The sequence below is a fragment of the Haliotis rubra genome, unplaced genomic scaffold, assembly GCF_003918875.1.
Source record: "Haliotis rubra isolate DU_JTF1 unplaced genomic scaffold, ASM391887v1 Scf214, whole genome shotgun sequence".
NCBI lineage: Eukaryota > Metazoa > Mollusca > Gastropoda > Lepetellida > Haliotidae > Haliotis > Haliotis rubra.
Genome location: NW_025766159.1, coordinates 705,641 through 718,797, shown reverse-complemented (window position 1 = coordinate 718,797; position 13,157 = coordinate 705,641). Strand labels below are relative to the sequence as shown.

At 40.5% G+C, this 13,157-nt stretch overlaps 1 protein-coding gene across 2 annotated transcripts in view; it reads left to right on the top strand.

The window, feature by feature from the left end:
* Positions 1-11,086, top strand: part of LOC124276845 (G2 and S phase-expressed protein 1-like) — a 48,721-nt gene extending 37,635 nt beyond the window's left edge. For both annotated transcript variants that reach the window (XM_046712496.1, XM_046712497.1), the window contains exons 10-12: positions 3,935-4,042; positions 4,428-4,566; positions 9,977-11,086. In XM_046712496.1, the coding sequence (XP_046568452.1) occupies positions 3,935-4,042; positions 4,428-4,566; positions 9,977-10,123 (394 nt within the window). In that variant the 3' untranslated portion in view covers positions 10,124-11,086. The remainder of the gene's footprint in view (positions 1-3,934; positions 4,043-4,427; positions 4,567-9,976) is intronic.
* The last annotated feature ends 2,071 nt before the right edge of the window (positions 11,087-13,157 follow it).

Here is a 13,157-nt window from a genome sequence, read left to right as displayed (position 1 = left end):
GATACCTTGGCAAATGCGATTCGCCCGACGTCCCGGTGCTACTCCAACAAATCTTGAGAAAAGAAGTATTCCAGCTCAAGAGGAGGAAGAGGTTCTTTGCGTTGCCCAACCAGAGCCCCCAGAAGAAACCCCGGAAGAGGCCGCGCACCCAGGGGTGCCAGGGGAACCAAGCGCTGAAGGACAGGTTTGGAACGACTGGAGTCTTCCACCCCCAGCCGTTCCTGTACAACCTTCGACAGTGGGTGGACGTCTTCAAAGATACTGGGAGAATTGGGGAATACTACAGGACGACTATGTATCCCAGATACTACACAGAGGGTACAAGATACAGTTGGAAGCCACCCTGCCGCTTACAAGCAACCCGCTGGCCTTCAACTACGCAGGCGACCAGACAGAGAAACTGGACAACGCAATCAAGACTCTACTCGACAAAGATGCAGTAGAAGAGATAAATCAAGATCTCATCACGCCCGGTTTTTACTCCCCAATTTTCCTGGTACCGAAGAAGAATTCCAAGGAGAAGTTTCGGCTCATCTACAACATGAGGAAGTTCAACCAGGAGTATCTCCGCAGACCAGCAAAATTCAAGATGATACATCTTCCTCAGCTCCGACATCTCGTTCGTCCATCAGACTACCTCGCCAGCATAGATCTACAAGATGCGTACCTACACATCCCGATACATCCAGACTCAAGGCAATACCTAAGATTCCTTTTCAACGGACATCACTTCCAGTGGAAGGTTCTACCGTTTGGAATATCGTTGGCCCCCTGGTTGTTTACTTGAGTGACCAAGCCCATCGTCACATATCTACATCGTCGAGGTCTGCGCAGTGCTTTTTACCTGGACGACGTAATTCAAGTTCATCAAGATCCCAGTCAACTCAGACTGCAACTAGACTTCACCATCAGGCTTCTCATTCAGTTAGGATGGCTGGTAAATCTCCTCAAGTCGGAACTGGAGCCGAAACAGGATCTTCAATTTCTAGGGATACGACTCATCATGCCGGTGAATCGCATAGTCGTCCCAGAGGATCGTTGGGTCAACATACAACATATGATATCTCAAGCAATGCTCTCTCCGTTGACACTACGTGCTTGGCAAAGCATGCTCGGTCTACTCACCTCAGCTCAAGACATGACTCGCAGAGGGAGATTACAACTGCGCCCACTACAAATATTTGTGAACGCCCATCTCGACAGTCTGGATCCGCTGACACTACCAGACAGCCTGAAAGCATACCTCTTATGGTGGATTTGGAAGTCGAATGTTTGCGGAGGAACTTTTATGTCAGAGCCGGTTTGCAACACTAATCTCTACATGGATGCATCGCTACAAGGATGGGGTGCCCACCTCGACAACGAAGTGGCAGCAGGGAAGTGGTCGAGTCAGGATCAGAGTCTGCACATCAACCTGTTGGAGATGAAAGCAGTGATCAACGCTTTACAACACTGGTCCAGCGTCCTAAAGAACGCAAGACTCACGGTCCACACGGACAACTCCACAGTAGCGTTCTACATCAACAAACAAGGATCAACAAGATCAACAAGTTTGCTACAACTCAGCTTTCTCCTGTTCAGCATCGTCGATGACCTGAACATCTACATGAAGGCATGCCACATTCCAGGAGCAAAGAATGTCATAGCAGACGCCCTATCTCGTCCACTACAACCATCCCCGACGGAATTGATGTTACATCCAGAAGCATTCCGGTTTATCATACAGGCAATAGGATCTCCACTGATAGACCTGTTTGCAACAAAGTACAACAAGCAACTACCAACATTCGTCTCACCGATTCCGGATCCTCAGGCATGGGCAACAGACCCTTTAGCATCTCATGGGAAGGACTAAACGCTTATGCGTTTCCACCTCCAGCACTACTACCACAAGTATTACAGAAAATCAAGCAGACAACAACGCTGCAACTGATTTTGGTCGCGCTCTATTGGCCAGCGAGGGTATGGTTTCCCGTCCTCATACAAGAACTCGGAAGTCCAACCCTGAAACTACCAGAGTGGTTGAACCTGCTCTTCCATCCACACGCCAAGCAAGCTCACGGGAATCCGGCATTGTTCCAGCTACACGCGTGGAGCGTATCAAAGCTTGCCTGAAGACTAGAGGGTACTCCGCCAGAGCAGCGAAAGCAGTGACACTAGCTCTATGCAGATCAACTTGCAACTTGTATGACGACAAGTGGTAGAGATTTGAACAGTATGCAACGAGGAAAGGCTTTACAGCGGTAAAAGCAACCCATCCTCAAGTGGCGAAATACTTGTGTCATTTGCGACAGACGAGAAAATGTTCAACACTCTCAACGTACCTGGCTGCTCTCAGCACAGTTATCACCATGAAGACGGGTGTCAAGCTGACTAAAGTAACAGAGATACTGGCACTACTACTACTGCTCGTTCAAGTTGGAAGACCAACAAAAGAAATTCAAGGCTCCTGCCTGGGATCTCAACGTAGTTCTACAACATCTCACCAGTGACATCCTTTGAACTACTGACACAGAAAACGCTGTTTCTGATCGCCCTAGCAACAGCAGCACGGATGTCAGAAATACATGCTCTGGACTTTGAACGAACACGATTTGAATCAAGACATCGTGACATCGTACATCTAGGACTGAGATGGGACTTTATTGCCAAGAACCAACTGCCCGGCCAGCCTGACAGACAGTTCCACATCCCAGCTCCTTCTACAGTCCTTGGGCAAAAGGATACACAGGATCTATCCTTATGCCCTGTCAGAGCACTAAAAGTCTACCTACAAAGGACAAAAAACAAGGAGACGAAAATTCAAGCACCTATTCATCCCCTTATCCACGGAAGTCTCATGGACAACGATATCGATATGGATGAGAGACGTTATACTAAGGACCTACAAAGCAGCAGGACTTGAGCCTCCAATCCCCACGAAGTCAGAGCCCTGGCATCTACACTTGCTCTGCATGGAAACTGCTCGATTAGAACAATGATGGAGGGCTGCTTTTGGAAATCGGACACGGTGTTTGCCAACCACTACCTCAGAGACATTGCCACCGAAGACGTCTCAGGCATTCACCAATTTGGGCCACTTGTAGCACAACAACTAACGGCTCCACAAAGGCGCTGAGAAAAATCTCACCCTTTTTATCACGTGACTTGTGAAAACCAACGCTCTGGGGAGCAAATGGTTAAAGTCCATGCACACGTCTAGGACAGACTAGCATGAGTGATAGACCCTGTACTTGTATAGGGCATACTCTTACATGAAGAAGGGTCGCATCTCCACTTGATGGAGATGGAGTTGCAATAGATAACTAATGGAACATTAGTATTTCTAAAATCCACACGAAAATGTCAGAAGTTTCGGAAGAAATCTGACAAGTTGTGGTTCCCCCCAGACTCATCAGAGGAAGTTGAAAGAACAGAATCATCAGCAGTGCCGTCATAAGTTCCCATGGGGGGTAACACAGGATGTAAATCAACAGCCAGTGAATCCAGAAGTGGCCTGACCCACCACCGATTCCGACGGATTCTGCAAGCATTTAACACGAGTCAGGATAAGGAAAGATATGTAATTTTCTGATTAAAATTGATATTTTATACTTATCCTGACTCATGAGGTCAGCCCTCCCAACCTCCCTGTAAATCCGGGTGTCGGGCATTCATACGGAGAGAGTGACAAAACATGGCTGGTCATGTGACGAAAAGGGTGCCAAAGGGGTAAGGGAGGCCACTCGTGGGTGAGTGATGATTTTACGTCCGTCTTTTTAGAAGGGAACTTCAAGGGATTTCAAGTGTTCCATTATCATTCGCAAGAAGAAGGAGACAAGCATTTAGCATGAGTCAGGATAAGTATAAAATATCAATTTTAGTCAGAAAATTACCTTATCATTTTAAGTAATTCTAAGATATAATAAACTCATGATACTTTGTTTGTGTCAAGGTCTCAAAGTTCACATGGTCAGAGGACGCCCTGCTCTGAGCGGAAGGAAAAGAGGAAGTCTTTCCTCCCAACCCCCTCTAAGTCCTCCACCAGTTCTGTGCCAGCTAGGTTTGTGTGACAGCCATTCTGTTCCGCTCACTAAGCTTGAAACATCTCTGTGCTCACCACCCTGTTGACAGTTATTTAAGCTTGTATTCCAGTTTCCTTTCTTGCTTGGCTGGTAATAAATACATACATAAATAAATGAATACACTATCTCTTTCTCTCCCTCCCTCTAACAGACTCGGCATAGTATTTGAGTTACGCCCATGCATGCATATCATTACATGAAATCTTTTCATTTAATAATCATTATGTGAATTTGAACATAATGTTTAACCAATTGTTATGTCTTTTGTGTGAAACTAGTTTTACTTCATTTACAACTTACTTTTGCATAACAATTTCATTTGTGCAGGCTCCCTTTGTTATTGTTATGTTGCTTTTGTTTCAGTCCTTATTCTATGCGGAGTAGTGTTAGCAGTAATAGCTCAGTGAATTCCCACAAATCTCTGTCCCTGACGAGCGAGTCTCCTGTATTTCTGATGGATAGGCCTGGTTCTGCCACTCGGAGACGTATTCCATCAGGAAATGTAGGTTTTTTTGTAGCTGTTGAAGTTATTGTTCCATGTTTTTTGGTATAAAGTATGTGTTTTGAATGCACAAAGTTTCCTGCAAAGAGGTACGAAAGAACTAGTTCACTAGATCTAGCTCAGATACAATAACAGTTAGGCCTCTTCCTCTTTTGGTTTGGAAAGCCCCTTAATATGTAAACATATATTGTTTTGACGATATGTAACAAGAAATGCATAATATGTCCACACTTGAAATATATGCAGAGCACCTGTACATTTAAATTGCACTCAAAGATCAACTGTTATATATTCAAAGGTAAGTATTTAGGAGATAAACATCATGTGTTGGCCAATTTCCGGGTGTTATTGAGTATTTGAATTACGGGAATATTTCATTTGAAACCTCCGGCATTCCCGTACTTCAAATACTCAATAACACCCGGAAATTGGCCAACACATGATGTTTATCGACATTGTAAACACAAAAGTAAACCAAAAGGTCCACACACATTTTTGTGTCTGCACTCATTGACATTGAGTATGGGTACAGCAGTGAAATGTCATCAGCTGGTCGTTTCAGCTGTCTCCAATGGTAGCATCCGGAACTGCTCATTTGTGACGTCATTCAGACTTTGCGTCACAATATGATTTGAATGACGTCATCACAGCAGATGACATAACAGTACAATGGTGTGAGCGATGTTTCTACGTATTAATACTCAGTGAATTTCCGGGAATCGAATACCATTCGATGACATTTTTCAACCAATCAGATTAAAGAACACAGTAACTTTTGGTTTACAATGTGGCTTAACACTGCAGATATCAAGGTTTTACTCTGTTCATGTGAAATATCAATTTTCATAACCAACTCATTGTGAATGGAACTACAATTGCCAAAAGGATTGTGCAGAGACCTAACAAACCAACTTAATTTGAAACATTTACTCGTGCCCAAAAGGGATAAAACCGCAAAAGTCTTTTTTACAAACTGACTCATCCTCTGTATTCCCAGGGATTGTGTTTTAGAAAACAGCACACTAACCACTGGATTCATTCTTGTGATTTCAGATCACCTGCTTTTAATTTTCATGAACATTTTACAGACTAATCAAGAAAAGAAAGGATATGGCTAGTGCAAAATTGTTGTTTAACTTCTTATACAGATCTGTAGACTAACAACTAGTCTCTGAAATGAATATATTTTACTGAAAAAGTTCATAGTAAAAAATTAAAAAATATAATGAAAAGGAGCCCTGAGACTTTCTTCATTTTCAGAGACTAGACAAATCTGCAGAGGGATAATTTCTTGGAATTTCACAACACATGCAAAGATTCTTTTCACCCATTACTGGTTTAATTGTGTGTGACAGGAATATTTACTGCCCCCACCGCCTCCGGTCCTACTGCCAGTGGTGTGGGCCGATTTGGGGTAATGAGTATCAAGGGTCGCCAAATCTATTTTGAGAGCAAGCTGGGATACCAGCTCAGGGTAGCATCTCTTGATATTCCTATGGCTGGACAACTGGATCTCCCTAAAAAATAATCCAAAGCTATTTATATTCTCCAAAATCCAAAGGTTGTGTTTGCACTATATGTGGAAGTTTAATTAATGTCGCATTTCTATAATGTAACAAGCAGAAAAAGTCATCAATATCCCCTGCAATGGCAAAATACTCTTCATGTATATGTCAGTTAGTTATGACTATGTCAAATGTTTTGGTGTGTATTAAGCAGTCAGTGAGTGAGTTTTAATTTTATGAGTGAGTTTTAATTTTATGCCACACTCAGCAATCTTCCAGCTGTCTGTAAATAATAGAATTTGGACCAGATAATCCAGTGATCAACAGTATGAGCATCAATCTACACAAATGGGATGCACTGATATGTGTCAACCAACTCTGTGACTATATTACAAAGTGGAAGGAGAGTATTGACAGGTTTTTAAGTTCTACTCCTGAAGCTGAGGAAATCTAGACTTGCCACATTTTCTAGACTTGTGTGGGCTTTCTTGGATATATTTGCTTCAGGGTCTGTACGAGAGACTAACAGATCTGTAGACTGTAAGTTTTGTTGAAATGTAAACATAAAAATTGTGAAGTTTGGAAACTTATTTCATCTAACAGATTGCATTTATATGCCTTCCATGGTGAGTGGAAAATATTTTCAGAACATGTATCCTTAATGTTCCCGGCTTTGTTACACCTCACCCAAACACAACCCATTCATAATGGACACATCCCCAAGCATTCAGCATGCTCTTGGTAAGCCCCAAGCTATCCCCAATCTAGTCAATCGCTTTCTTATTGTGACTTAGTGAGGACATATTTATATACACATGGAAAAAAGTCTGTTTCCATTGTAGCAATATGTTCCCTTTTAATGATAGCAAAGGAACTTATCTAAACCTCAATTTAATATACTATCTGGCTAAACTGACACTCAAGGAATAATTGAATGGCAAATTTAAACTCAGAAAGAATGAAAGTTTGCTCTGCAGATAAATTTATTCAGAGAAGCAAACATGGTAAAATTTGACTCATTTTGAAGTGCTGTCACATGACATTAACAAGTGAAGTCATTTGCAAAAATTCTGGCATACAATCCTCAGGAATAACATAAGTTTCAATAACTGAGCACGTCAACATCTGCCAACTGCAATATCATCCTCATTGACTGCATCAGACTTTGAATTTGACATTGAGGTGTTGGGCACCAGTGTTGATGGAGGGTTTGGTACAAGCAAGAGGTACATCAAGATTTTGTTTTGGAAGATCTCTCTGGCATATTCTGTCCAAACATCCTCTTTTGGGATTGAGATCTGGACTCTTGGCAGGCCAAGGTAGATTTGTTACCAAATCTTGGCATAAGAAATCCCCAACAGCATATACAGGATGTGGGCTAGCATTGACATCCATAGTGTTCCCCCTAGGATTCAGAAAGGGCAGGGTAAATTAAACAAAAAGGGCACTTCATATTCTAAAAGGGCACTTTGGTGAGGATTATTGAAAAAATAACAATAACAAAATGTATATGAAGTTAAATGCTCTTATAATTTTATTTCTAAAGTTCATTTATTACTCTTCTCATTTTGTATTTTAAGATCAAAATTTGGAAAAAAAAGCATTTCCAGACATTAACCTGTTGTCACATTTGTTTACAATTTCACAAAACACGCAAACAACAATTTACAGTCTTCTTTTCTTTCTTGCCAAGCATCTGTTAACAACTTTTTTCAAGTCAATGTCTGAAACTGACGATGCATTCAGGCTAATCATGAGAAGTCCGTTGCAATTTTGAACACTGAGTCTGTTTCTATAATCTGTCACAATCAGTTTCACTTTTGAGAACACTCTCTCAACTTCAGAAGTGGACAATCACAGTTGCATGAATGGACAGTAATTGAACAATGTTTGGATTCAAGTTTCCAAGTTGAGGCTTGAGTCTTCAAAATGGTGGAGGGTGAACTGGTGTCAAGCTCCTTTACTTGACTCCACTCAATCTGTGTTTGGTCGACATTAAGTCCATTTCTGCCCTTGGTGTTCCACTTAGAACATAATGAACAAAACATCATTCCCTTCTTTTTGTCATCTTCTGAGTACCTCGACCAGGGACGGTTTTGTTGCCACTTTGTGTCAAATGCAGTCTTGTGACCACCATCTTTCTTCTGTGTTGGAATAACTGACTCTGTCTCGTGTGCCCTTGAATTTTCATAGGAAACTACCTCTGACTCGTCCGGTCTGAAAAAAAAAAAAATTACAAAGTTCATATACCATATTCAAAATATTCTTAGATATTAAATTTGCAATCATAATTATTAAAACAAAAATATCACACAATAATACACCTGAACGTAAGTATCTACTGTGGAGAGCCTCGACAAGGGTGTGGCTTCCCATTGTTTGAAATCGTAAAATAGTTTTACGCCTTCAAGACTTACATTTTTATGAAATCGACAGTAAACACTAAAAACAAGGCTACCAAGTGAAGCTGTTATGCAAGCTGTATTAACTATTTCATTTCCCAGGACAAACAACAAAATAATTCAAGATCAATTTCAAATTGCCGATGGATTCAAAATGGCGGATATTTTCGAGTTTCAGATTTCACCTAAACAGCACAGTCACATGAATATCGGTCCCCCAAACGTACCAAAATACATTCCATGTAGTTCACACATCGTTGTCTTTAATAAATGAAGGTCTTATTTGAAAGGCATGTGAAATTGAAAGGGAAATCAACGGCCTAAAAATCACGAACTTAGAGGCACATACCTGTTAGGAGCGAAGAAATCTATTAGTCGGCGACACTTCCTTGCTTCAACCTTCACCGCTTCTTCTCTTTTCCATTTGATTCTTTCCTTGGTAGGCATTGTGATTTGTAAAGCGAACTAAACACATTTGACTTCGCCATGGTTTAAATGCCAATTTCCTAATCATTATCAAAACAATTTGGCGTCTCCCCTTGAAAGGGAGAGAACTCCGTCCTTAATAAAATCCGGAAAATACACACGGGTTGTTGTAAAATCAAGCACAGCTGGAAAAAAAACTGGGATTGAGGCGAAAAGGGCAGGGCGCAAAACAAAAAGGGCAGGGCGCAAAAATCAAAGGGCAGGGCGCAGCGCCCTCCTAAATGTGCCTAGGGGGAACACTAAGGACCAGACAATCCTGTGATCAACAGCATGAGCATGGGAACAGATGCCATGTGTCAACCATGTCAGCGAGCCTGATCACCCGATCCCGTTAGTCACCTCTTACGACAAGCATGGGTTATTGAAGGCACATTTTAACCCAGACCTTCACAGGTATGGTTACAAATGAGCAATAAAATCATTAGAGCCCCACCCCTCTAACCCCAAGTATTTACCCCCGTCTTTTTACTACCCAAACTTTCTCAAAGACAGTGGTGTATACACCAGTGCAGTTGACAAATCTCTGAGTTACCATGGTTACAAATGAGGAATAAAATCATTCCTAACACACACACACACACACCACACACACCACACACACACCAAGCATCTACTCCCCTGTCTTGTTACTACCCAGACTAACATGATCTTCAAAATGAAGGGCTCCAACATGCATTTCTCCATTTCCCTCCTATGAATGCTCAAGGAAATCTTGGACCTCTTGGACATTCTCCTTGTCTCTATCCACAGGCTCCACGTCCATTTTCCCAAGTCTACACGACCAGTGCAGAGTTCTGCTCAGCTCATATTATGAAACCCTTCACACAGTTTCTACATAGAATGGGTTTTGTCTTTGAAGCTTTCATTGACGATTGATCAAGATCTAGTGTAGTTTGCAGGCTTCAGTGATGGTTGAAATGATTTTCTGCCTTACACTAATGGCAGTAAGACCTTGTTTGATGTATATAAAAAAGTCTGCTCCCAATATTACATCTTTTCATATGTTTTGTATTGCAGACTCGTCAATCCTTAGTGCAGCACACACCTGATATTCCAAAGCAACAAGTGTCTCGCTGGTCACCGGTGAGACGGACACGTTTGCTTTCCAAGGAGGACCAAGCCATACAGTGTACTAAACGCTTTCATCAGACGGCGCAGAAGTGACACTGAAGGCAATGCAAATTGCACTTGGAAATTTTTTACACGAAACATCTATGTATTCAGTACAGGTCTTTTATCCTTGTGTTTTTTTCACATAGTGACAAGTATGTTTGCAAATCCCTATTGCAAAATTTCCCTTTGTCAGATAAGTTTTATACTGAATTAACAAAAGCAAAACATAAAGCTAAATAGTATATCTTATGTGTTAATGGTGCACACTCTGTCGGACATGTGATAACAACAGAGTGCAGACAGTACCAAATGATATTGTTTTTACTATTAATCAGATTCTTTGTATGAAACTCCTCTGATTATGTATGACTGTATTGAAAATTGTACATATTGTAATCAAGACAATGTAGTGCTTTTATCACATTAACTTTCTAGTGATACCAGTCCTGTATTTAAATACTATTTTTCAAAGTCTAGGCTGTGATTGAACAAAACACATGAATTATATGATGTAAAATAAGAGTGCTATCCTATGATATGAAATAACAGTCACATAGCAGTATTTAGATACTGTTTAAATAGGTTTGATTGTGTGACAAAAGTCAGAAAATGTCATCAATTGAACATCCCATATTGTTGGACAGAATGAAATGTTAATAATGTCATCAATCTTTCAGTCTTTAAATAAACCCTTTGTGTTACTACTTTCTTACATGTAAACAAATTTGACAAAAACAACTTTGATGTTGTTTTGTTCACACAATTATATATTATATTACTTTCAAAGGGTTAGTATCTTACACTGAACTAAAATATGCACAATTTCATTCATAATATAATATAATAATACATGTTTTAAATTATTGGACATTTGTTCAAGTGCAGCTATTACTAAGCTTTGTAAATTTGAACCAAATGACTTCAACCGTTTGCTATCTATTATCTAGTAGTTATGTATCATAATAAAACAACTTGAGTGTCCTTTATATAAATAAAACTGATTATCCAAGGCAATATATTTTAACTTATTTTTTTTTATAAGAGACCAGAAGAAATGCTTAACTGGGGAATGTTAAATGGGCTGATGCAGTGTTCGAAATAACCACTAGCCCGGTAGCCCGATGCTAGGTAAAACTTTCCCGGGCTAGTAAAAATAGAATGACGGTAGCCCGGTTTGCTAGTGTAAATTTTCAGTCTGTGAAAATTTCTCTTCATGGCCTTTTTTCATTCAAAATTTCCTAATTCTTTTAGTATTTTTTGTTTTGTTTTCAAGCCGACAATTCTGAGCTTAGTGAAACTACACACAAAGCTGAAATCCTACCCGTTTCTAAGACGCGTCTTGATTGGTCAGCGTTAAGAAATAAGCACAAATCAAAATAGCCGATGCATCCGTCATCATTCGCAAATGGTGCCATGTAAACAAACATGCCGAAACGGCAAGCAGATATTAAGGCCATATGATTGTACAGAGGCCGTGTACCACTGGCTGGAAATGAAAGACAGGAGGTATAGTAAGCTTGTGTCACCAACAACTGAACTTGCTGAACATGATTCTACTCCTCTTGAGCATGTTGAAGAGGCTGAACAGAGGGACCTGGAGTTGCACAAACATGATGACAATTGTGACAGTTGTTTTGATTCAGACTCAGGATGGTCTGATAATGAATGTGATGATGATCTCATTAACCTAAACTGACAGAGTGCTTAAAGGGCCACTGATCCAGAGCGATTAATGGTTCTCGCCAACAGTCTAATTACGAAACCTAGCTGCAAACTGGTCAGCCCCTGCCCCCTCGACCGTGACGGACACGGGGACTGGGCTACTGACCACCTTGGCAGAATTTCTTCAACCTAGTCAGTGGGACATTAGGAAGGGTGGATGCCCATCAGATGCCGTTATTTGAAAATATCCCTGGTAGTTCTTGTCTGCTTGTAATAAAGTATCCCAGCAGTGTAGGCTTTTTTCAGATTTTCAAATGTTTGAATGGTATAGTGACTGATCCAATTTGATCCTATTTCTGTGTTTTTTACCTCAATATTTAATCATGTAAAAATCTGATGTCTGTTACGTATGCTATGATATCAAAAACACATTTGATATATTTGAATCCATAAACTAAACAACCCCACTTTGCCATTGCAAAATGAATCTAAAATTTTACTTAGGTACATATACAGTTTTTAACTAAGTACACAGCAAATGCTTATATATATTTCTTATGTAACAATGAAGTGCTGTTCGTATCCTCAAAACAGTGTCGGGCCATAAGTTTTTTTCAGGCAATCATACTTGCATGCAATACAGCGATTACTACTCTCTTGCAGTAACCCTTGTTTGGTGGTAAACCTACACATGTTATTTTTCATCATTCACTTGATGGTCAGTTAATGAATTTCTAAAAGGTATAATTAGTGATAACACCACTCAGATTACCCGACAAAGGTTCCCATTTGGCATTTCTTGTGTCTGGAGTAAATACTCATCATTATAAATTGAAGTCTGATGTAGCAAATGTATTACATCTTATGTAATATGCGCATGGAAGTGCAGTAAGAGTGAGTCTAGTTTTACGCCGCTTTTAACCCTATTCCAGCTATATCACAACGGGGGACACCAGAAATGGGCTTCACACATTGTACCCATGTGGGGAATCGAACCCGGGTTACAGTAAGGGGAAATGTCAGCTGAGTTACAAAACAAACATCGATCAAAGGATTAACCAATAACACGCTGATTGATTAATTGCTTTTATCCTGCACAGCGGATTTATCAAAAGGTAGTGTTTGTGTATGTTGATTAACTAATCTATACTGAATACACCCTGTCGTAAAGTGCCTGTGTAAAAACAACGTCCTTCCTTCAAAGGATTAACCGCCAATACATTGATTGATTGCTCATTATTGGCTAACTAAATTACTTCTTTAAAGAATGGCGGACGTCATGCAATTAGTTGCCAGGTGTGCTATCTTGGGTGACCAATGGGACTATACACCAATGTGAAAAACCTGAAACGATAGATCACATTTTTTTCGCTTATCAGACACTTGACATGGAACAGGATACTTTGTCAGCTGCAGATGAATG